Source organism: Arachis ipaensis, chromosome B7, assembly GCF_059453495.1.
Source record: "Arachis ipaensis isolate K30076 ecotype BB chromosome B7, ASM5945349v1, whole genome shotgun sequence".
NCBI classification, from domain to species: Eukaryota; Viridiplantae; Streptophyta; class Magnoliopsida; order Fabales; family Fabaceae; genus Arachis; species Arachis ipaensis.
The window spans coordinates 128,001,718-128,023,148 of record NC_142442.1 but is presented as its reverse complement, the minus strand read 5'-3'; the positions used below and the strand labels follow the sequence as shown (position 1 = coordinate 128,023,148).

Sequence of the window (21,431 nt, the reverse complement as noted above, 5' to 3'; positions counted from 1 at the left end):
ATATATTGGATCCTCGTAGACGTAAGGGTCCTCGAACTCATAGAATATCACGTCCGTCTCCATCTGAAGAGGATGAAGGGAGAGAAGGGGTAAGAATTGGGGAGTTCTTAGTAGAGTCAGGGTTATTGGTTACATTCATTTATTCGATGACGATGATAGAATATAGCGTAGCAGTAAACAGAAGATAAAGATAGATAGAGAAAATAGGAAAAACAGAAAGCAGAACACAAACAAAAGAATGCAAGAAAATAAAACACAGAAATAGCATACAAGCAAATAAACATAAAGAAATAGATCACACACAGAAAGAAATGCAACAGAGAATGATGCACAGACAAGAATGATGCATGTCTAGTCCTAGCGCAGGCCATGAGCTCATGTGTCGGTTGGCTGCCCGCAACCCTGACATTTATCCGGTCACGAGTAATCCCGATTTCCCAGATACGATTTTCCATTCTTAAATAAATGCGCATATAATACTAGCCGCTCATTTGAGACAGCCTCTGCTTACTGCAGGAAATTATATATATACTCTTCTCTGTTCTGGGGAAGCGAAAAATGGTTGTAGGTAACTTAGTTTTCCTACAGAAGCTCTGGGTTACATTAAGCAACTAATATATATATATATATATATATATATATATATATATATATATATATATATATATATATATATATATCTTTCTTATGTTACTTTTCTCTTTATATCTCTTGACTCTGTTCTGATTTCTCTTTTTTCTGTATCTCTTTACTCTGCTCTGGTTACTCTGTTTTCTATATCTCTTTACTCCTCTCTAATTACTCTTTTCTCTGTATCTATGTTACTCTTTTTCTCTTTGTCTCTTTACTTTACTCTGGTTACTCTGTTCTACGTGTTTTGTCTACTCTGCTCTAACTTCTCTGCTTAATGTATGCATTTAAAGCTTATGTAAATTTTGGTATGAGTAGTTAACCTGTCCCAAGTATAGGTTCATTAAGTCTATACTGAAACAGTTTAACTTTTCATATAATACGTAACCCTAGCCGCAACTCAAGGACTAACTATGTTGCCCTAGTTCGTTCACTAATCTCTGTCTGTTTTTCTGTCATTAAAACTCTACAGACTTTTCTTTGGTTTTTACCTTTTCTTTAACTTTTTATATTTCCTTTATCTTTGCCTCACTAACATGTTATTACCACTCCCTAAGTATTTTATGAAGGTAATTATGAGATTCTGCGCTTAAAGTTGTCTTTCTAAAGTTTTTACGAAAAACTGTCTTTTCCGTATTATTTTATTATTTTTATTAAAATATTATTTTTAATTAAATATTATTATTTAATATTTTATTATTATTTATTATTTTATCATTAAATTTTTGAAAATTACCCCACTTTAACTTTTAACCTTTAAAATTTACTTTTTACCACCCGTAACTTTTAATATTTCTACTTTAACCATCCTAACTTTCAGAAATTATAAAATAACCCCCAAACACCAAAACTTTTACTTCCTTCCCTTTTTAAGATCAAAAGCCTGTTCTTCATTGTTTTTCACCACACTCAAAGTGTTCTTCGTGTTCTTCGTAAATTCTTCAGATTCTTTCTTTGTTTTTACCCGTTTTTCAATCTTTTCAGCAACCGATTTTTACCATAATTCAAAATAAATTCCCAGCCACTAAAACCACATCTTTTTCACATGATTTTAACACAAATTGAACCCCAATTTAGGGCCTAGGATTTCGGTTTCCAGCTGCACTCAAGAACACAAATTCATAACTTGAATTTTATCAAATTTCATCAAATTTTCATCAAATTTTCAACAAGAATCACTCATATAAATCATCAATTTCAAGCACAGCCAAACCATATCATAATCACACAACTCAAACACAATCAATCAAGATGAAATTCATCAAACCCTATCTGGTTTTGCTGCTCCAAATTCGGTTATATCCTTAGGTGGTCCTTAAGCACTTTTTCCTCCTAAATCACATCAAGAACAACTTTAAATCCAAAAACCCTCAACTAACCAAATCTTACTCAGCATGTTAAGAAGGAATTTCTCACCTTAGACTTGCTGGAAATTAATGTTTCTTGGCCCTCAAGTCAAGTTAAGCATGATTCTTAAGGAAGAACATTAAGAAAACACATGTTTAAGCATGTTTCCTTGAAACCAAAGCAAAAGGGAGATGGTGCAGCCAACTCACTTTGATTCCAGCCTTGATAAGTCATATGATCATGTAGAGAAAGAAGAGAGGATCATTTTGGTCGGATTGAAATTTTGATTTGAGTTTTAGTTCAGTAGAAATAAAGCTTTGAAGATTTAGAACTAAGAACTTTTCTCTCTTTTTCTCTCTTAAAAATTTCGACCACAAAGAGCAAATGAACCAGCCTTGGAGATTTTGGGGGTGTAGAGTGAGTTGTGATTGGTTGACTTAGAAGTGAGTTAAAATAATATTAAAATATTTCAAGTGTATAAAAAAAATATATCAAATTCTTACACTATTAAAAAATATCATTGAACTACAACACTAAAATTAAAAAGCGAACTTTTGCAATCATATTTTCCTTTTCCTTTTATTTTTCGTTTTTGAATTTATTTTGGATCAACAACTTTTGTACTCTCCAACACCTTACATTAAACACCTTAAAAATGGTGTGTGAATGTGTCATGTGTGAGTAATGAGTGCCCACTGCCCAGGCCAGTGTTGAGTGTTGACAACTTGACATCGCAGCGAACGAACGTACCGTGGCTAATTTCTCGCTACAAAATCAGTTTCAAAAAAGGGGGCGCACGTTAGCCTGACTGGCAAGCGCAATTTAGCACGGCCGCCATCCCCAGTGGCGGAGGAAAAAAACCAGCTCAGTCCAAAGAAGACACAAAAGATAGAAACAAACAAACCGGGTTCGATCACTTCGATGTCCGTTTCTGTAAGCTCAGCTAAGGCCTAAGCTATAATCGATCCAATCATCATTCTCTACTTCAACATTGTTACTTTCTTCACTAAGTCAAATTATATTTGAGCTCGTTTCAGTTTCATCGATCTATAATCGGAGCCAAAATATCTAGTTTTGAAAAATATTAAAGGCGCCGCAGAGATAAAAGAAGAAGCGTGCAATGGTGGAATGAGGATAAAACAGAAAAGAGGAAGATGGCGAGAAGCAACAGTTCCTACAAGAAAATCACACTCTTGCTATGCTTCTTCAACATCGCACTTCTACTCTACGCTCTTCGCACTCTCTACGCTTCTTTATACATCTACTCCGGTAACGTTTCACGCAATAGTAAGTAACTATTAACAATTTAACATTAATCTCCGATTCAACTTTTTCACTTTATCATCCTCTCTTTTTTATAACACTTCGTTGCTTCTCTCTCTGCGTTTTCTGTATTGATTTTTTTTTTCTTTCTTTATTTTTTTATTGTGTTCAGGTGTATTGTATAACCCAGATCAGATTCGGAAAATGGAGGAATCTATCCGAATACGAAAGGAGTTTAAACCGGAGGAGTTAATTAAATTGGTAAGAAGTAACTAAGCACTTATTATTAATATTTCTGGGTAGGGTAAGCACTTCCTCAGAAGTTAACTGGAGTGAATATTATTAAAATGCTGTTTGTGCTAATAGGTGAAGGATTTAGAAGGGGAGTTTTCAACCGAAACTGCGGCGGTTGAATTGCCTCCGCCTTTGAAACAGAGAATAATTGATGAGATACTGCAGAGACTAACCAACTTGAACTCTACTCGCACAGATATTGCTAAGGAACGAGGTTTTTTGCTTGTAACTTGTGCTTCTGAGAATCTATTTTTCATTAAAATAAATAGAACATTGTTGTGCAATTTGTGTATTATATTGTTTGCATTTAACTATTAATTACAAGTGCATCAAGTTCACCACAGAATATGTTTTGCAATTTGCACTATTTTTCTTGCAGTTTCTCTGCAACTTGATCAATCGCATCATTTATAAGTTGTAAGATAGACAGCTGTACCTTTGCACTGTCTTCCACTTCCATTTTTCTTTTTTGGCAACTTTCAGGTTGCTTAAGGGCAATGGAAATGCACTTTCAACAACCTTAGAAAATCTTTGTAGTTTACCATGCTGTGTGTGTCATAGAATCACTTAATTACTTCCACAACATTGCACCACCGTGGTGTTCCTATAGATGTGTCTTGCCTGGTTAAGAGATGGGTTTTAAAAATAAGGAATAATAAGTAAGCGGGTCTTATGATTGGTAAAAAGTGCAGACATTGACTGAATCTTCAACCAATCAAGCAGAAAAACCATTCTAGTGAAGTTTGATGCAGTTTTATCTCAAGCATAGGTGGTGTAATTCCCCTTGTTTTGTGGATTGCTATCATGTTATTTTAGATTCTAAACTTTGGTGGTCTTATCTTGTTATATGTTCAAAGAATTTGGAAAACATTTTACTGGCTTACCTCGCTTAATTCTGTCCATTCTTGCTCGATTTGGTGATATTACGTTTTAAAAAATACAGAAGCAGTTGAAAATTGGCGAATGGAAAAACTGAGAGAGGCTAAGTTGGCTCTTGTGAGTAGGACTTCCAACTCAGCCATTCCCCATGAAGAGGCTGGTATGAACATTTTCTGCTATGTTTATAAAAGTTGATTGTGTGATACTTTGAAATAATGCAGCATGTTCGTTCAAACAAGCAATGAATTTTTTACAAATCTTTTATACCTTTTGCTTAAGTGTTTATTTCCATCTCCTAGGTATGCTAGCAAGAGCATTGGAGTCTGATTGGGCTGCAATTTGTGAAGAGATTGGCCTTTGGATACCTGTTCAAGTTGTTAATACAGAACATGAAGACAAACCTGAGGGTGCAGAGGGGTTTGGTATTATCCATATCTCCAGTCAATATTTTATTATTCTGATTGTAGACTTTTAATCTTCCCTCGGTACCCTGTGGTATGCAATGAATGTATATAAAACATTCCTCTCTATACTATACTGGTTTCCCAGAATCACTTAACCCTGCATACATTGTGTGATAGAGTTTGGAAGAAGTATTCCCGTAAGCTTTTTCCTCTTTAAGTTATTTATTCTTTGTATTCAAAAGCATATATTATTCTCTGCAGAGGAGGAGGTTCTTCCTGGCAGGTCCCTTCCACCTGAGTGCCATGCTGAACTTCACACAGATTATGATGGTGATGCAGTAAGATGGGGTCTCACCCACCACAAGGCTAGTGCAGCTGATTGCTGTCAAGCTTGCTTGGATCATGCGAAACATGCCAAAGAAGGTCAAAAGAAATGCAATATTTGGGTTTATTGCCCATCTGAGTTTGGGTGTCATTCACCAGATAGATATCAACACAAACATCAGGAATGCTGGCTTAAATATGTAAGTCATATCCCATGGTTCAATAGTTTGACTCCCCCCTATATATTTGCATATCTTTAGATAATTGTATTCTCCAAGGTCTGGAGGGATAAAAGGTTACATAATAGCATATATTGTCTGATCTAAAATTTTCCCACTTGCTCATGTGTTTTTCCTTTGGCCGGCTAATTTACTTTATTCAATTTTCTGAATTCAGGCTGAGAAACCTCGATTGAATTTTAAGGATAAATATCCCGAATGGTATCGGAACTCACACCCATCAGCACCAGTGGTTGTTCCATGGGTCTCTGGAATTGTTAGTGTATGAAGCACATGACCAACACTATAGTTGCATCTTCAACCAGATGCTGCCTTGTATACTATAAGACCACAAAGCTAGTTCAGGCAAAGCCTCTGCTGCACCGCTGGATTCTTCTACTTTTCCCGAACATGTGCCTTTTTTATAACGAAATGAACTGGGTCGCAAACCATTTTTCCATGGTCATTTAGGACTTGGTTTTGGTCAAAAGGAAGACATCTCAGTGCCAAAGATTTTTTCACCATGGTCGGTTTAAGTTTACAGTTAGGGAATGTGACTTTAACCGACAAGGAGATTGTTTGTTGTAAGTTATTTGATAGCATTAACACTGAGGAAATGTGACTTTTACAGAAGAGGGAGTTGTTTGTTGTAAGCTATCTCTGATAAGTAACATAATTGATTGTTCTCCATGGGATTTGGAATCCTATTAATAGCATAATGCTTGTTCATGTTGAGCATGTTGATGAGGATCTCCACCCTAACTTCCTTTTCTATTTACATCTATGCATCCTTCAAGATGTGCTTTGTTGATCCATTGGAGTTTAACTTTTTGTGTGGAAAACTCTGTTAGGAAGTATGTAGTTAAAGTCAAATAGGTGGCTTAAACTTGCACAATATAAACGTAGAATTTTTCAGAATTGGGTAGTTATCACATGTTAATCTGGTACCTCAAGTCTAGAGAAACATCTAGAGCCTTTGTTTGTGCATTCAATTGCAATGAATTAAATTGTTGACAGAAGGTTCGTTCTTTCATGTAAAATCCTAACTGCTATGTTTAATCAGCTTCAGGATAAGAGATTATTTAGGCTAACATTTCCTAATGCTACATGTTTTCAGTGTCTTGTCCATTTCTATTCTTGTTTATTCAATATGTATAACTTTAATTGAAGGGTAACCAATCTAAGCAAATCTGTTCGATAGCAGCATTTATTCGGTGGCACGTCGTATTAACCCCATGACTTTAACTTAAAGTGTTTACTCTGACTAGACACCACCACTTACATCACATACAATTAAACGAAGTAGTTGAAGGTTACCCGTTGAAGCCATTTAGGCATTTATTATGCTCACAACAGGTAACATAATACGCCGAAAAACAAAGGTGTCCCATGTCACGGTCTTATTAGTAACCTCATGTTTAATCCCAAGTACACACAAAATTTCCTCAAACCATAGTACTTATTGAAGTCAAACAAACATTTGACTCCTAAATTGAGTCATTAGTTAAAATGTCTTGAGCACATTTTTACTTTGTCTTTACCTTAAAGGGCGGAAAGCCTTTTCTTTTAAGTGCTTTCTGTACGCTGCAAAGCCACTATCAATAATAAATCATGTCAAATTCTATCACAAGCACTAATGTGAATCCACAAATCCAATATAGCAGTATAGCACCACAAATATAAATCACTCTCTCTCCTCTCTGAATTGATGAATGAATTTCAAACATGGGTGTCTTCTACAATGAAGAGCAACAATCAAATCAGCAACACCAATCCAAGAGATGCAAATGTGTGGTAGAAACTCTGAAGGAATTGTTTTCTCTTTGCCAGACTTTTGGTGGAAGACTTTCAAATGTAAGCCTTGAAGAAGAGTATCCAATGAGCGACATCGAAGAGGAACTCGAAGTACGTTAAATCTTTATCTTTAAACTCATATATAATCATCCATTATGGTTGTTCTTGTTCTTTTAACTCTTTATTAACATATATTCTGCTTCTTCAGGTGGTTATGTCAGCAATTATAAGTGGAGTCATGGAAAAACAGAAGCAGAAGCCGAACGTGTTGTTGAGACACAGCTTTTCTTGGGTGTACACTCCTGTAACAAATGAACTGAAGTATATGACTCAGGAAATGGCAGCACCATCACAAGAAAGGGTGGTGATGGTGGTGGAGGGGGATGATAATCAAGAACAGTATAAACAAAGTGAAGAATTCTTTTCTGTTAAGAGCTGTTTCTCGTGCTGTGGTGGGAGTTCTGTGATGAGTGGTGGAGAAGCGTTCTATTCAGTGAAGACAAGCCTTTCTCGTTGTTCAAGCTTGAAGGACGTTGTTGACGTGTCAAAATTCTGGAGGCGTTCGGTGATTCAGGAGTTTTGTCACTGTGAGGGATGGCCTTTTGGTCTGTGCCGTAGAGCTGTGTTGCTTCCGCCATTGCCCAAGTCACCTTCTGAGTCATGGTTATCCCGTAAATTAAGAACAAGCAATAATAAGAAATTAAACCCTGAATTTTAATAAACTTGTTTCTTTCATCTTATTTCAAGGAACTGCATGTGAGATAGTGGCAACCAGTTCAACATTATTCATGTGGAATAAACTCTCGTATTATGGAGCGTCAAATCTCCATGTCATACTTTTCCTTAACCTTTTTATTTTCCGATTATTATCGAAGATCTTTAATTTCCTCTAAATAAAGTCATAAACAACAAATGATGTATGACTTTCGCACCACACCACGCATTATGAGAGTTGGGCAGTTGGCAATGATCATTGGTGAATTTAATTTTTAAAATAAATAAAATGATGCTATTATAAAGATTTTATAATTATTTTTAGGTGAAAATTTAAATATAGTCTACTTCAGGTAAAATTGATAGTTGATGGCCGTTAGATGGTTTGATTGATTTGACTAAATTTTCATTTAACAACTCTCAGCTATCAACTTCATGTGAAGTCGACTGCATCTGAATTTCCACCTTATTTTTATGTAAAGATATAATTTTTTATTATTAGATGATGAATTATAAAATTTAATTTTAATTTTTTTTTAAATATAACTAAATAAATAAATAAAATATACTTTTAAATTTTAACACAAGATTTTTCGCAAAAAAAAAAAATTGTTTTTAACATTGAGTAAGAGCTAATAAATAGAGTTTTTTAATTTAGATATGACGCCGTTGATGGAGTTATGCAGCAATATGGTGATTATTGGTGTTTAACGGATTTGTGACGGCTGGATAGCAGAAATCGGTGGCACCGATTGGTTGCAAGGAAATTGGAGGCATCGATTTTAGGTCGCGGAGGGTGCACAAATCGGTGGCACCGATTTGCGTTCCTTGGCCACGCGTGACGCATGCAGTTCCCTCGGTTGCCCGTGACCCCCTTGCCACAAAAGAATCCCTTCATCCTATCCCTTTCACTCTCTTTCACTCTCTTTCACTTTAGTTTCCCTCTCTTCAGCACCCTCAACCGTATCCCTTTCACTCTCTTTCACTTTCGTCTCCCTCTCTTCAACACCCTCAACCCCACCTCAATCCCATTATATCCTTGCTGCACACCATTGTTGGACCACAACAGATTTTGAAAAGAATTCAAAGAAAATGCCAAGAAGACCAAAAATTAAAGAAGTAAATCAACTAGAGCTTCACATTGTTAATTATCTTAGAGATCCAAATTATGTAAGTTTTTATTTTTTAATAATCTGATTTAATAATAATAATAGTAATAAATATTAAATTTAATTAGAAATACATATTGTAATAGCATTAAGTAGAAATTAATTAAATCATATATGTACTAATGATTTTATTATTAGGTAGTTAGAAATAGAAATTAAAATTGAAATTAATCATGTATGTATGTATGTATGTATGTATGTATGCATGTATGATTAGGTGGTTAGAAATAGAAATTAAAATCGAAATTAATCATGTATGTATGTATGTATGTATGTATGTATGTATGTATGTATGTATGATATGGTAAGCTGTAAATAATTTTTTTTAGTTAATGAACTAATGAAATCAGATCCTGTACATGCTCCCCTAAAGTAGATTGTAGTTATTATTAGTAGTAGTAATTGAGTTTAATAATTTATTATGATTAATAATTAAAATTTAATAAATTATTTTATTTATGATCAATAATAAATGAATTTTAATTCATTAAAATTTAGAGAATAACTTAGTAGTAACTAAACTTAGATTAGAAAATTGTAATGCTGTGTTATGAATAATAATAATAATAATAATAATAATAATAATAATAATAATAATAATAATAATAATAATAATATGCTGTTTTATGAGTAATAATAACAATAATAAATTAGTATGCTGTTTTAAGGTACTGAATATGATTGAAAGATTTTTTGTATAACAGATTTACTGCGTATGTTTGAAATGCAATTATGCTGGAATTAGTTATAATGGTCATGTAACGATAATTGTGTTTTTGAGAATATAGTTATATTATACTGTGACTTATAGTGGAAACGTGATATTGTAGGGTTTAAGGATGTTGCTGTGTGAACATTTAAAGCCGCCGGATTCATACAATCAAATTGTTGAGTCACACTTACGCGAGACATGATTTTATTATGTTTCACAAATTGGATTTATTCCATGTCAGTCAGCAATGATTAATGCTCTGATTGAGAGATGGCGGCCTGAAACTCACACGTTTCACTTTTCAGTTGGTGAGTGTGCCGTGACCTTGGAGGATATGGCGATGATTCTCGGTCTGCCGACAAATAGTCTTCCAGTAACAGGACCGACCATGAGTTGTTTTGAGGCATTGGAAGCCGAGTGCTTGCACCAATTTGGAGTTGCACCGAGGAAGACGGAATGTAGAGGGAGCTTTATAAAATTAACATGGTTTAGGGGTTTGAGAGATCGTATAGTGTTGAATGATGTTGAGCATATTCAGATGTATGTAAAGTGTCACATAATGTTGTTATTTGGGACAGTTATGTTTGGAGATAAGGCGAGTTCAGCTGTTCATTGGAAATTTTTACCTTTACTCCGTAACTTTTAATCATATCATACAGTTTAGTTGGGGTTCGGCATGTCTGGCACACTTGTATAGATCATTGTGTAGGGCAACTCGTGTCGACTGCAAGAAGATGGACGGTCCGTTCGGATACAAAACATATGGAACGCTCTAGGAGGAGACCAAGCCCCATTACTTCTCTCAATAGCTGACCTAATAGAATCGTGTCGATCAGAGATGAGTCTCACACCATCACGTGTCACCACATGTTGACGCAAGTTACTCAGGAAAAAGTACCATGCGTCAGAAGTCTCTCCCTCCACTATGGCGAATGCAATAGGCACGATGTTGTTATTACCATCTTGTGAGACTGCAACCAATAAACAACCCTTGTATTTTTCATACAAATGAGTTCCGTCCACCTGCACCACTGGCTTGCAGTGCCTGAAGGCCCTTATACAAGGGTAATAACTCCAGAAGACTCTATGCAGTACACGTATATCAGGAACCAAATCATCCTCCTAGTAAGCAGGCATTGTTTCGAAGTGAACCACTGCTGATGGCTCCTTGTGACACATGGCCTCAAACCATATGGGCAAAGCTTCATATGATGCCTCCCAACCTCCGAAAATTGATTCCACTGCCTGTTGAATTGCTAACCAAGCCTTGCGATAACTGATGGTGTAGTTAAACTTTGACTGGACTTCAGCAATTACTGATTTTACCTTTATAGACGGGTCAGCCTCTACTAATGGCTTAATTGCTTCTGCAACTGTCTTCGAATCCAGCTTCGAATGATCTTGAGAAAAAGTAGACCTTGTACACGTGTGACTTCCGTTGTACCTCCTTATCTCCCAACAGTACTTCTTCTGCATTTTGGTAACCCTGATCAACCAGTCACAACCATTACCATATTCTGTACATTTGGCATAGAATGTCGTCGGTTCCGACTCATATACCCGATAGTCTACACCTCTCCGGATGGTATAATCTTTCATTGCCTTGATTACTGCCTCCCTTGAACTGAATTCCATCTCCACTGTGAACTCACCATCCGCCACAACAGGAAGCACTGCATACATCAAAAATAATAAATCCTTTATTGTGTACTTAGCAATAAATCATTTATTACAACTCAATTAATAAACACACTTTACCATGTAAGATCATAATAGTCTTCTTTGTCGCTATTCTATCTACGTAAAGAACATCTAAATATAACTCATAACAAAGAATTATTAATTAATAAAAAAACCAAATACTATGCTCACAAATGACTATCCACATATCACATATATTACTTATCTGACATAATGATCTGCTACTTAAGAGTTTCATACAGCTATCTAGCTTTACGCACTTGGATTCATATATTGCGGAAACTCCGGTGCGTGCATAGCCTCCAAATCCAACGACCGCATGAAAGAAGACTCCTGAAACGGATACGGGTTTGCTAGTGCATCTGCAACTGCCGCCACATCTGCATTCATGTCGCCGCCAGCTTCATCTTCGTGTTCACCTGGACCAACGATCTCATAGTTACTTTCAAATTTATCCTCGCTTTCACTATTATAATCTTCTAACACAATGTTACGGTCCGCTTCAGATTGCTCAAACTCAACATACAACTCGATATAAGACATTCGGTGGCAATTTTCCATATACATTGAAAACATTTCATGCATACTCGCTTCATCCGTCACGTACTTGGTCTGAAATTGAATGAACCCACCAAACACAGATAAAGGATACCTGTACAAAATACAGGATACTCTCCTAGATCTTTGAGAATCTATCTTCTCACAAATCACCCCTTTTAATTCCTCAAACAACAACGTGAACGGAATAACAACATCTACTGGATTTTCACACACAAATTGAACTCCTTCATATGTTTGCAACAAAATCTGCCCATAACAATAAATCTTCAACACAACTCTATCATCCATATCAGTATACATACTTGCCTATTTTCACACTCATTTAAATTTTTTCTACAAGAATGACGGAAAGAATGACGGAGAAGAATAAAAGGAGAGGAGGAAGAACATCAGCTTAGACGGAGACCAGAGACGAAGAAATGAAGCTTCTGTGATGTTTTCTTCATTTTATTTAAGCAGTTACGGCAAATCGGACCCACCGACCGCATTCCACACAAATCGCTCGCTTCGATTGGTGCACTGTCGTATTAAAAAAAACATTTTTCACGCCCGAAATCGATGGGACCGATTACTATGTTATAAAATAGGACTCCTACAAATCGGTGGGTCCGATTTGGTATCTCCATCTTACACAAATCGGTGGGATCGATTTGTGTTCTTCGTGTCTCTTTCACAAATCGGTAGGACCGATTTGTATTCCCTCTTTTCTCTCTTTAAAACCGGTCCCACCAATTTCTTCCTCCCAAATTTCTTAAAATAATGCCGTCATAACAGTGTAATTTCCCCCAAATAATCATAACGAAGCATTACTCACAACACTAAATCATATTAAAAAAAATCAGCCCTAATAAATAATGTTGAGTTATTTATTCTTACTTCCACTTAGTCTTTTCCCTTACCAAAATTTCCTTTCCTCTCTTATTTATTTACATATCTACAATCAGACTACCAGTTCACGCCTCAACGACTTTTGCCCGTGATAAGACTCGGGGCTTATTTTATAGCACATGTGCAGCAAAAGGCCACAAATTTCAAACACAATCTTTATCGGTGCATTCTTTTTTTCAGGAAAATATTCCTTGTACGATAAAATTTCGGTATTTAGTTAGCTTTTAATATTATTTAATTATTTTTTAATTAAAATATATTTTTATTTTTTAGATATATATTTATAATTAAAATTAATTTAAAATTTAAAAATTACATTTTTTTAATTTGTCACCCACCTCATAATTATTATTTTTTTTATATTTTTTTTCTAATAAAATTTTCTTTCTTTTTTTTTTATCTCGTTCTCCGCTTCTTTTTTATAGTGGCTATAATTTCTTTTTCAATTGTAACACATTTAAAGTTATTAATTTATACAAAAAATATTTTTTAAACACATCCAAAATTATAAATCTAAAATTTAAATTTAAATATTAAAAAATAATTGTAATACATCTAAAATTATAAAGTGATACACAAAATATTTCTAAAACACATTTAAAATTATAAACAAAAAATTTAAACTCTTGCAGGCTGTAATTACAAATATAAAAGTGTTGACAATTTGAGGTTTGTGATTTTTAAATTGTTCTTCTACCTAAACCATTCTCCAATGCAAATTAGGATATTGTACATGGCATGCAAAATCAATGTGATTGAATAACTACCCAGATACATTAACTATGAATCACTTTTTCTTAAACACATCCAAAATACCTAAGGTCTACTTTCGATGAAAAAGGATTAGCAACGCTGATGAGGACTAACTTGACGAGGAGTAGGACGAAGCGAGGCTGAACGGCGAGGAGGAAGGCGATGCCAATGATGAGCGAGGCGGACAATGGCGTTGCAGAGGAACAGCGCCAGGGATGCGCCAGGAATGACGCAGCGGCGCCGAAGAAAATGGCGGCGCAGACGAATTAAAATCTTCAATTTTACTGAATTTATATTTTTGAAAGTGTATTTAAATAATAATTTATAATAATTAAAAATAATAAAATTGAAACAGAAATTTTAAATTTTAGTTTTATTTAGTTTGTATTTTAGATGTGTATTCAATTTTAAAAAAATACTAAATCTATTTAAATGTGTTTATTTTATTTTTTTAATTATTATAATAAAATGATGAATATTGTACAATTTTTAAAGAATACTTAGTTAAATTGTTTTATTTATTTCATTTAAAAATAATAGCTAAATTATAAATACGTATACAATTTAATTAAAAATATATCAAAAAGGCTACCCTCAATTCTGAGCAAAAAGAAGGTGTAGGTGGACAGGATAGTCAACAGTGGCCACACAACAGAAAAAAAGGTTTTTGCTTTCTCTGTTCTGATTCGAAATGGATTCACCGAGCAACCCTGAAATCTCAATGGAGGTGCCCCCTTACCTAAGAATCCACAGTGACGGTACAGTTGAGAGACTCGCCGGCACACAAGTAGCCCCTCCAGGCCTCGATCTCGAAACCAACGTTCTCTCCAAAGACATCCTCATCCAACCACAAACCTCCGTCACTGCCAGGCTTTACCGTCCCAACAACACTAATCACAATCACACCAAGCTCCCTTTACTCATCTACTTCCATGGCGGAGCCTTCTGCATCTCTTCACCCGCAGATCCTCTCTACCACAACTCCCTCAACCGCCTAGTCTCTGAAGCCAACGTGGTCGCCCTCTCCGTCAACTACAGGCTGGCGCCGGAGCACCCACTTCCCGCCGCCTACCATGATTCTTGGGATGCCATCCAATGGGCTGCTTCTCATTCTTTCGAAGGCCACGAAACATGGCTCAAGGAAAACGTTGACTTTGACCGCGTGTTCTTGGCAGGTGATAGCGCAGGTGCCAACATCGCACACTTCATGGCTATAAAGTTGCATCATTCTTCGGGTAGCAGCAACATGAAATTCTTCAAGATCCCCGGCCTCATCATGATCCATCCTTATTTCTGGGGGAAGGAACCCATTGGTGTGGAAGCTACTGATCCAGAGAGGAAGAAGATGGTGGATAAGTGGTGGGAATTGGTGTGCCCTTCTGAGAAAGGGAACGATGACCCGTTGATCAACCCGTTTGTGGAGGAAGCTCCTGGTTTTGAAAGCGTGGTTTGCAACAACGTGCTTGTGATTGTTGCAGAGAGAGATATATTGAAAGAGAGAGGGAAGCTTTACCATAAGACTCTGGTCAATAACAGCGCTTGGAAAGGAAAAGCTGAGTTATATGAGGCAGAAGGAGAGGATCATGACTTTCACATCTTCAACCCTGATTCTGATAATGCTAAGAGCTTGCTTAAACGCATCGCTGCTTTCATTAATAATCAAGATTGAACTCTCAGCCTTAATTAGCTTTTACAGTTTTAGCATTTCTGTTATTTTATATGTAGTTTGTTGTGTAAAGCAAACATGCATTTCTCTCGGAAGTTAAATCGTGTTTGAAAATGAATGTTTCTTATTTCCAGTTATTTTTGTTATGTTGGTTCGTGATTCTATCTTAAATGATTTTAAACAGAACACCGTTCATAGAATATGGTTTCAGATTGTTCTAATTGAATCAATCTTAAAAGAGATTGAATTTGAGAGCATGCATAATTAAAAGTGAAAATGAAAATTAAACATGTAGGAGCCAAAATTAATGTAAAAGTAATATATATATATTTTAAAAAATAGACTCACCTTCAAGAATCTCAACTAACTAATCTGAACATTTTGCTTGTTAGTTTTAAAATGTGCCTTGTTAACTCACGCTTGACTTTTCTTAATTTAATTATGTTCTTCATACCCAAAAGAAGATGATGTTTACATATTTTTTTTTATCGATCACCCGTAAAAATATAAAACACAATAAATAAATTAAATAGTTCATATATTTATATATAAATATATGATAAATGAGTTCGATAATTGATTTTCATTATACACATAATATTTTTATTTATTTATATATTTTTTCAATATTTTTTTTCTCTGTATAAATGATCATATTTTTATTTGTTATCAATCACTTTTAATAAAAGATATATAAAAAAAAATATATATAAATATATAAATAATGTATATAATATTTCTCTATTAAAACTGTATTTTAAATTTACCTTTTCCTTAAACATTTTTGGCCATAAAAAATATATCTATATTATTTTTTTCAATCCTGTTAAGTAATTAATTAGGATACTAGTCAACTACAATTAATTATTAGTTGGATTACAAAAAAAAAAATCCTTATTACTTCAAAAATAACATGTAATTTTCTTCAACAAGTCAATTTTACTACCACAGTTAGAAAATAGAAACCATCTGAAATCTTTATCACTTTACTTTCCTCTTCTACATCTTTCTCTCCCCCCCTCCCCCTCCAAAAAAACCTTCTATTCATAGCACTTTCTTCCATTATGCATACGCTTCCTTTCGCTGTGTGTGTACTTCTCTCCACCATGCCCTTGTTTCTCTTAGTCATGTGTTCGCTTCTCTTTATCATGGTTTTACTTTCCTCTACTGCGTCGTTGCCCTTCTTCTGTGCGCCTTTCTCAATGTAGTCAACCTCTTCGTCGTGCTCGTCTTTCTTCACACATAATCATCGAAAAGAAAGAAACATCCAAAACAAAAAAAGAAACATTTCTTGTTGATGAATGTTATTTTTTATTTTTTAAATATTTCTTGATTTAAAAAAAGAAACATCCAAAAACAAAAAAAAACATCTAAAATATAATAAAAGAAATATTTAAAACTAAATAAAAAGAAACATACAAAAATATTCTAAACAGAATATTTAAAACTTAATAAAAAAATACCTGAAACGTAACAAAAAAATATTTAAAATTATTGTACAAAAACTTTTAAAAGTGGTTTGGAGAAAAAGAAGAAAAAGAAACGTGGAGGGAGAAGCGGCATAGAGGGAGAGATGCGGAAAAAAAGAAGTAGAAGAAGAAGAAGAGAGACACAGAGAGAAAGGAGAAGAAAGGTGACGTGAGTTGGGAGGATGTATTTTTTTTAGCGTAAAATTAGTTTTTTAAATTTTTAAATTTGAACTTTTTAAAAAATTGACAGCTTAACTGCACATAGAATTGGTCCTCTTTGACTTTTTTTTACCTAAAAATGGAGGTAGGTTGGTGGAGAAGAATCAAGAATGAGGAAGAAAGACTATGGGATGATGCGATTATATTGTATAGATACAAGGATAATATTAGAAAAAAAAATAATATATTACTTTTCACTAATTTTTTTTAAGAAAATAATAAAATTGACATATTTTAAATATCATTCCTGCTAAGTAATCAATTAGGGTACTGACCAATTTGAACAACATTTTAAAATCACTAAAAGATAAAATTTTAAAATAAAAAAAAAGTAAGATTTTAAATAATTAGGATTAGCGTCATTGATGAGCGAAAATTAAAGCTCACGGATACCGCCAAGTATACCGGATCGTTCAAGTAATACCACAGTTTGTAGATACTGTAACACCCTAATTAACCTAAGCTTTACCTCGCGCCGTAAAGCAAAGGTTAATCAGAGATTACGACAGTTCTAAGCTCATACATATAATATGTAGAAAGAATTTAATATAATCTAGAAGCCCGATGAAGGATATAGCTCAAAAATCAGGATTTACGAAGCGCAAAACATACTATCGAAGCTACTAACTTAAAGCACAAGGAATAGATACATCATACCAAAATATCATAGTATAACATTATAAGGATCTAGCCACGGCTCACGGAGTTTAAGCCGGCTAGTCATATATACAGACAAACAGAGACTTGATAGTAAAAACAGCTTATACAAATTTTGTTCTCTCAAATACAAGCCTCTAGGCAAAGCAAAATACAAAAGTGAGATACATATACAAAGTAAATCAAAAGAGACTCAAAAGGTATCCGGATCCTCCGCTTCTGTCACCAACCAAATAACTCACCAAGGTGGATTGCGACCTGCATCTGAAAAACACAACAGAAATATGGTATGAGAACCGGAGGTTCTCAGTATGGTAACAGTGCCCAGGGATATAGGATATAAGACCCCGGGACGCTAAAGGCAATCCTAGACTCCATATCCATCACAATAATTCAAACTTAAAGCATTCTAAAACAAACAAGCATATTTAGGTAAATCTTAACATAACTAAACAGGGTATTCTATCTTAAGGAGATTTCTATTCTAACTAAACACCGCTATTCCACAGCCTTCACCAACCTAACCTCCGTGCGATCCGATCGCCACCGCCTTCCGAACCTCCTCAATCCCAGTAGAAAGCACAATTAATAGTAATGCAAGTAAATCACAAGTAGAAGCATATAAAGTAAGTAACTCAAGTAGCAATTAAACATATTATATAAATAGGCATACAATTACAAGTCGGCAAAGCAGACAAATAGATAGAAAATGCACATGATGAATGCCTGTCCTATTGGCTGTGATATCACATTGTCGGTTCAACTGCCAACCCGACACATCTCCATGGAGATGTCGCCCTTCGGAATCATCATATGGGAACCCTCGAGATATAGTGCTCGGATCACTGTCCAGGATTTTGCGCCTGCACGCTCTATAGATCCGAAGGGATACGAGCGAGATACTCTTGCCACGGACCTCACATCTCAACATAAGCAGGACGAACCACCGCCCTTACGCCGCCGCAGCTACCTCGACAGGTGGGATCCAACCGTCGTCCCTGCCGGGCGCATAGCGTCTCATAATCTCAATATAAAACAGTAGTGCAGTGGTTTTCAGAAAACATTTTCAGTACAACATGGATCCATCATCCCATTCAGAGTCCTCGACTCTTTTCAACCACTGTCCATTCACAATTCAGTTCCAAACTCAATTATTCCTCAATTTTCATCTCATACTTCAACCATTCATCACATACCATCAAGCCATCCTCAGTACACCAGAAACCTAGGCCTCCGTTTTCTAAGTTTTCCAAATAATATCATCTAAAACACTTAAATTCTTTTTCATGTTTTAAATATCCAAAACTAGGCCCAAGAGTCCTAAAATGGTGTTACAAAAGCTTACAACCTTGTTGGGAAGGTAAAATAGTTGAAAACAATGTAAAATTTGAGAAACAGGGCGTGTGCGTGCGCACAGAGGTGTGCGCGCACACGCCCAGGAAGATTTTAAAAGTGTGCGTACGCACAGGTACAAAAATTCACAAGTCTGTTCACTCTCACAAGGTGTGCTATCGCCCCAACAGACGACCCTCCCCGACTTGTACGCGTGCGCACAGGTTGCAATTTTTCGTTGGTACGCGCGCGCACAAGCTGTGCTAACGCTGCAAACAGCACGCCCTTCCCTGCCTATGCGTACGCACAGAATAAAATTTTTGCAGGGTTGTGCGTGCGCACAAGGCTGTGCGTGCGCACATACCAGAAATCATAAAATTCTGCAACTTTGCAGAATTTCAGATTTTTAACACCAACTTTGAATGATCATAACTTCCTCTATAATATTCCAAATTTTGCAAACTTTATATCAATTAAAAGGGTTTTCAATGAACTTTAATTCTAAATAAATTTCAACCGATTTTGAAAACTGAGACAAAGGTTATGATCAGACAAAGTTCACCAAAAATCAACTTTTACCAAAACCCACAATTTCTTGTAAAACACAACCAAAACCATACCAAACCATTCTAACTCCAATTCTCACCACAATCAACACTATATGTCATATTACACCAAACTTACCACATTTTTCTTCACCTTTCTTCATTCTCAACCTCAACCTCAATATATCACATTATAATCAAACCTTATTAACTTATTTCCAATTACATCACCAAATCATCAACATTAACATTACATATATCAACACAATTCTCTTCTCCACTTCACAAATCATTAATTCTCATCATATCATTATCAATTATCATAATCAAACTCAACAATCATCAATTCATCATAAATCATCACATATCATCATTCAACAACTCAACAACCATTTAAATCCAAACCTATCCTATGGGTCACTAGCCTAAGTGTCCATGAATATTATATACTACATAGAGAAAATTGAAACCATACCTTGGCCGATTCCCAATATGTCTTTAACCCAAAATAAGCACCAAAATGATCACCAACAAGATTTCCAACACAATCAAAGCTTCCAACAATCACTAACAAGCTCCAAACTCACAATAATCAAACTATATATGCATAAACCATCACAAATCAACCTAGGGCTCAACATAAATCAAAATTTCACAAGAGTTCAAAACCTCTTACCTTGTCTAACAGATTTTGATGTCAAAACCCAATGCTAAGCAAGGATTAGAGTGAACCTAAACACCCAAAAATCACAAATCTCACTTAATCACAAACCCTAGAACTCAAAAATTTGGAGAGAAGAATAAAAAAGATTTCGTGATTACCTTAATACTTTCTTGTATGAGTTTTGTAGAGCTCTTCACAAGAAACGCGTAGCCGTAAATGGTGCGGCGATCGGAGCTCTGTAGCTCAAGATATGAGCTTGAGAAGAAGAGGGTGAATAGTGTCAATGGTGTCTCTCTTCTTCTTCTTCTCTTCAGCAATGTGTGTGTGTGTTTAAGTGTGTTATGAGTGATTGGATTCATTAATGGACCCTTATATATGTTGGGCATGGGCCCAACTTGGGCCCGGTCCAATCCGTTAGTGTTTTTAGCACGTTTGGCCCAACCTCGGGCCAAACCTTTAAAATTAATGCCCAATTTTCCATTTCTAATGTTTTTCTAAGGTTTTTGGCTATTTTCACTTTTTCTCACGCAGCACCGGGAAGAATTGAACCGGTTCAATTGCCGGTTCACAGTTTTTTGCAGAAAACACTTTTTCTGACTCGGAAAGACCCACTGAGTCCAAAAATACAATTAAATCCTCAAATTCTCACTCTAACTTTTGGAACTTGATTTGGGCAATATTAATCACTCAATTAAACGAGTAATTAAGCTTGGTTCTTACTTTCTCCCCACCAAATAAGAAATTTTGCCCTCAAAATTTGAATTACCTGAGAATAGCTCAGGATAATCCTTTCGCATCTCGGACTCCAATTTCCAAGTATGCTCTTCAACTCCTGCTCGCTTCCAAGCAACCTTAACCAATGAAACTTCCTTTCCTCGTAGCTTCTTCACACTAGTGTCATCAATTCTCACTGGCGTTACTTGGAAAGTCAAGTTCTCTCTCAACTCGACTGACTCAAGCTCTAACACATGATCCGCATCCGACGTGTACTTACAGAGTTGTGACACGTGGAATACATCATGTAAGTTAGACAGATGAGGTGGCAAAGCAACTTGGTACGCCACCGGCCCGAATCGCCTCAGGATCTCAAACGGTCCTATATACCTCGGATTCAACTTCTTGGTTTTGATCGCCTTTCCGATCCCAGTTGTTGGAGTAACTCTCAAGAATACATGTTCTCCCACTTCAAATTCTAACGGTTTCCTTCTCTGGTCTGCATAACTCTTCT

General features: G+C 35.5%; 3 protein-coding genes across 5 annotated transcripts; all 3 read left to right on the top strand.

Annotated features, from left to right (window-relative positions):
* Positions 1–2,582: 2,582 nt before the first annotated feature.
* On the top strand, positions 2,583–6,088 carry LOC107610208 (dimethylallyl, adenosine tRNA methylthiotransferase). Of its 3 annotated transcripts, none has more exons than XM_016312319.3 (8): positions 2,583–2,910; positions 3,015–3,264; positions 3,413–3,501; positions 3,607–3,748; positions 4,478–4,573; positions 4,713–4,835; positions 5,079–5,341; positions 5,538–6,088. In XM_016312319.3, the coding sequence occupies exons 2-8, from the start codon at positions 3,132–3,134 to the stop codon at positions 5,646–5,648; spliced, it is 957 nt and encodes a 318-aa protein (XP_016167805.1). In that variant the 5' UTR covers positions 2,583–2,910; positions 3,015–3,131; the 3' UTR covers positions 5,649–6,088. The 3 variants fall into 3 exon arrangements, with proteins under 3 accessions (XP_016167805.1, XP_088349952.1, XP_088349953.1); XM_088493826.1 differs by having other exon boundaries at positions 2,726–2,900; XM_088493827.1 differs by having other exon boundaries at positions 2,771–2,910; positions 3,015–3,246.
* An 860-nt stretch (positions 6,089–6,948) lies between these two features.
* LOC107608159 (uncharacterized) lies at positions 6,949–8,199 on the top strand. Its single transcript, XM_016310036.3, has 2 exons — positions 6,949–7,264; positions 7,362–8,199. The coding sequence occupies exons 1-2, from the start codon at positions 7,085–7,087 to the stop codon at positions 7,869–7,871; spliced, it is 690 nt and encodes a 229-aa protein (XP_016165522.1). The 5' UTR covers positions 6,949–7,084; the 3' UTR covers positions 7,872–8,199.
* A 6,026-nt stretch (positions 8,200–14,225) lies between these two features.
* On the top strand, positions 14,226–15,454 carry LOC107610207 (putative carboxylesterase 2). The gene has a single exon (XM_016312318.3). It carries the CDS (start codon positions 14,343–14,345, stop codon positions 15,318–15,320), a length of 978 nt encoding a protein of 325 aa, XP_016167804.1. The 5' UTR covers positions 14,226–14,342; the 3' UTR covers positions 15,321–15,454.
* Positions 15,455–21,431: the final 5,977 nt, after the last annotated feature.

What these genes read in the sequence shown, in the direction of transcription:
- LOC107610208 (XM_016312319.3), top strand. Translation starts at nt 3,132, where the DNA reads ATGGCGAGAAGCAACAGTTCCTACAAGAAAATCACACTCTTGCTATGC. An exon ending in CGGTAACGTTTCACGCAATA is followed by an intron (nt 3,265 to 3,412) that starts GTAAGTAACTAT and finishes TATTGTGTTCAG; the next exon opens with GTGTATTGTATAACCCAGAT. An exon ending in TGAGGGTGCAGAGGGGTTTG is followed by an intron (nt 4,836 to 5,078) that starts GTATTATCCATA and finishes TATTCTCTGCAG; the next exon opens with AGGAGGAGGTTCTTCCTGGC.
- LOC107608159 (XM_016310036.3), top strand. Translation starts at nt 7,085, where the DNA reads ATGGGTGTCTTCTACAATGAAGAGCAACAATCAAATCAGCAACACCAA. An exon ending in ACATCGAAGAGGAACTCGAA is followed by an intron (nt 7,265 to 7,361) that starts GTACGTTAAATC and finishes CTGCTTCTTCAG; the next exon opens with GTGGTTATGTCAGCAATTAT.
- LOC107610207 (XM_016312318.3), top strand. Translation starts at nt 14,343, where the DNA reads ATGGATTCACCGAGCAACCCTGAAATCTCAATGGAGGTGCCCCCTTAC.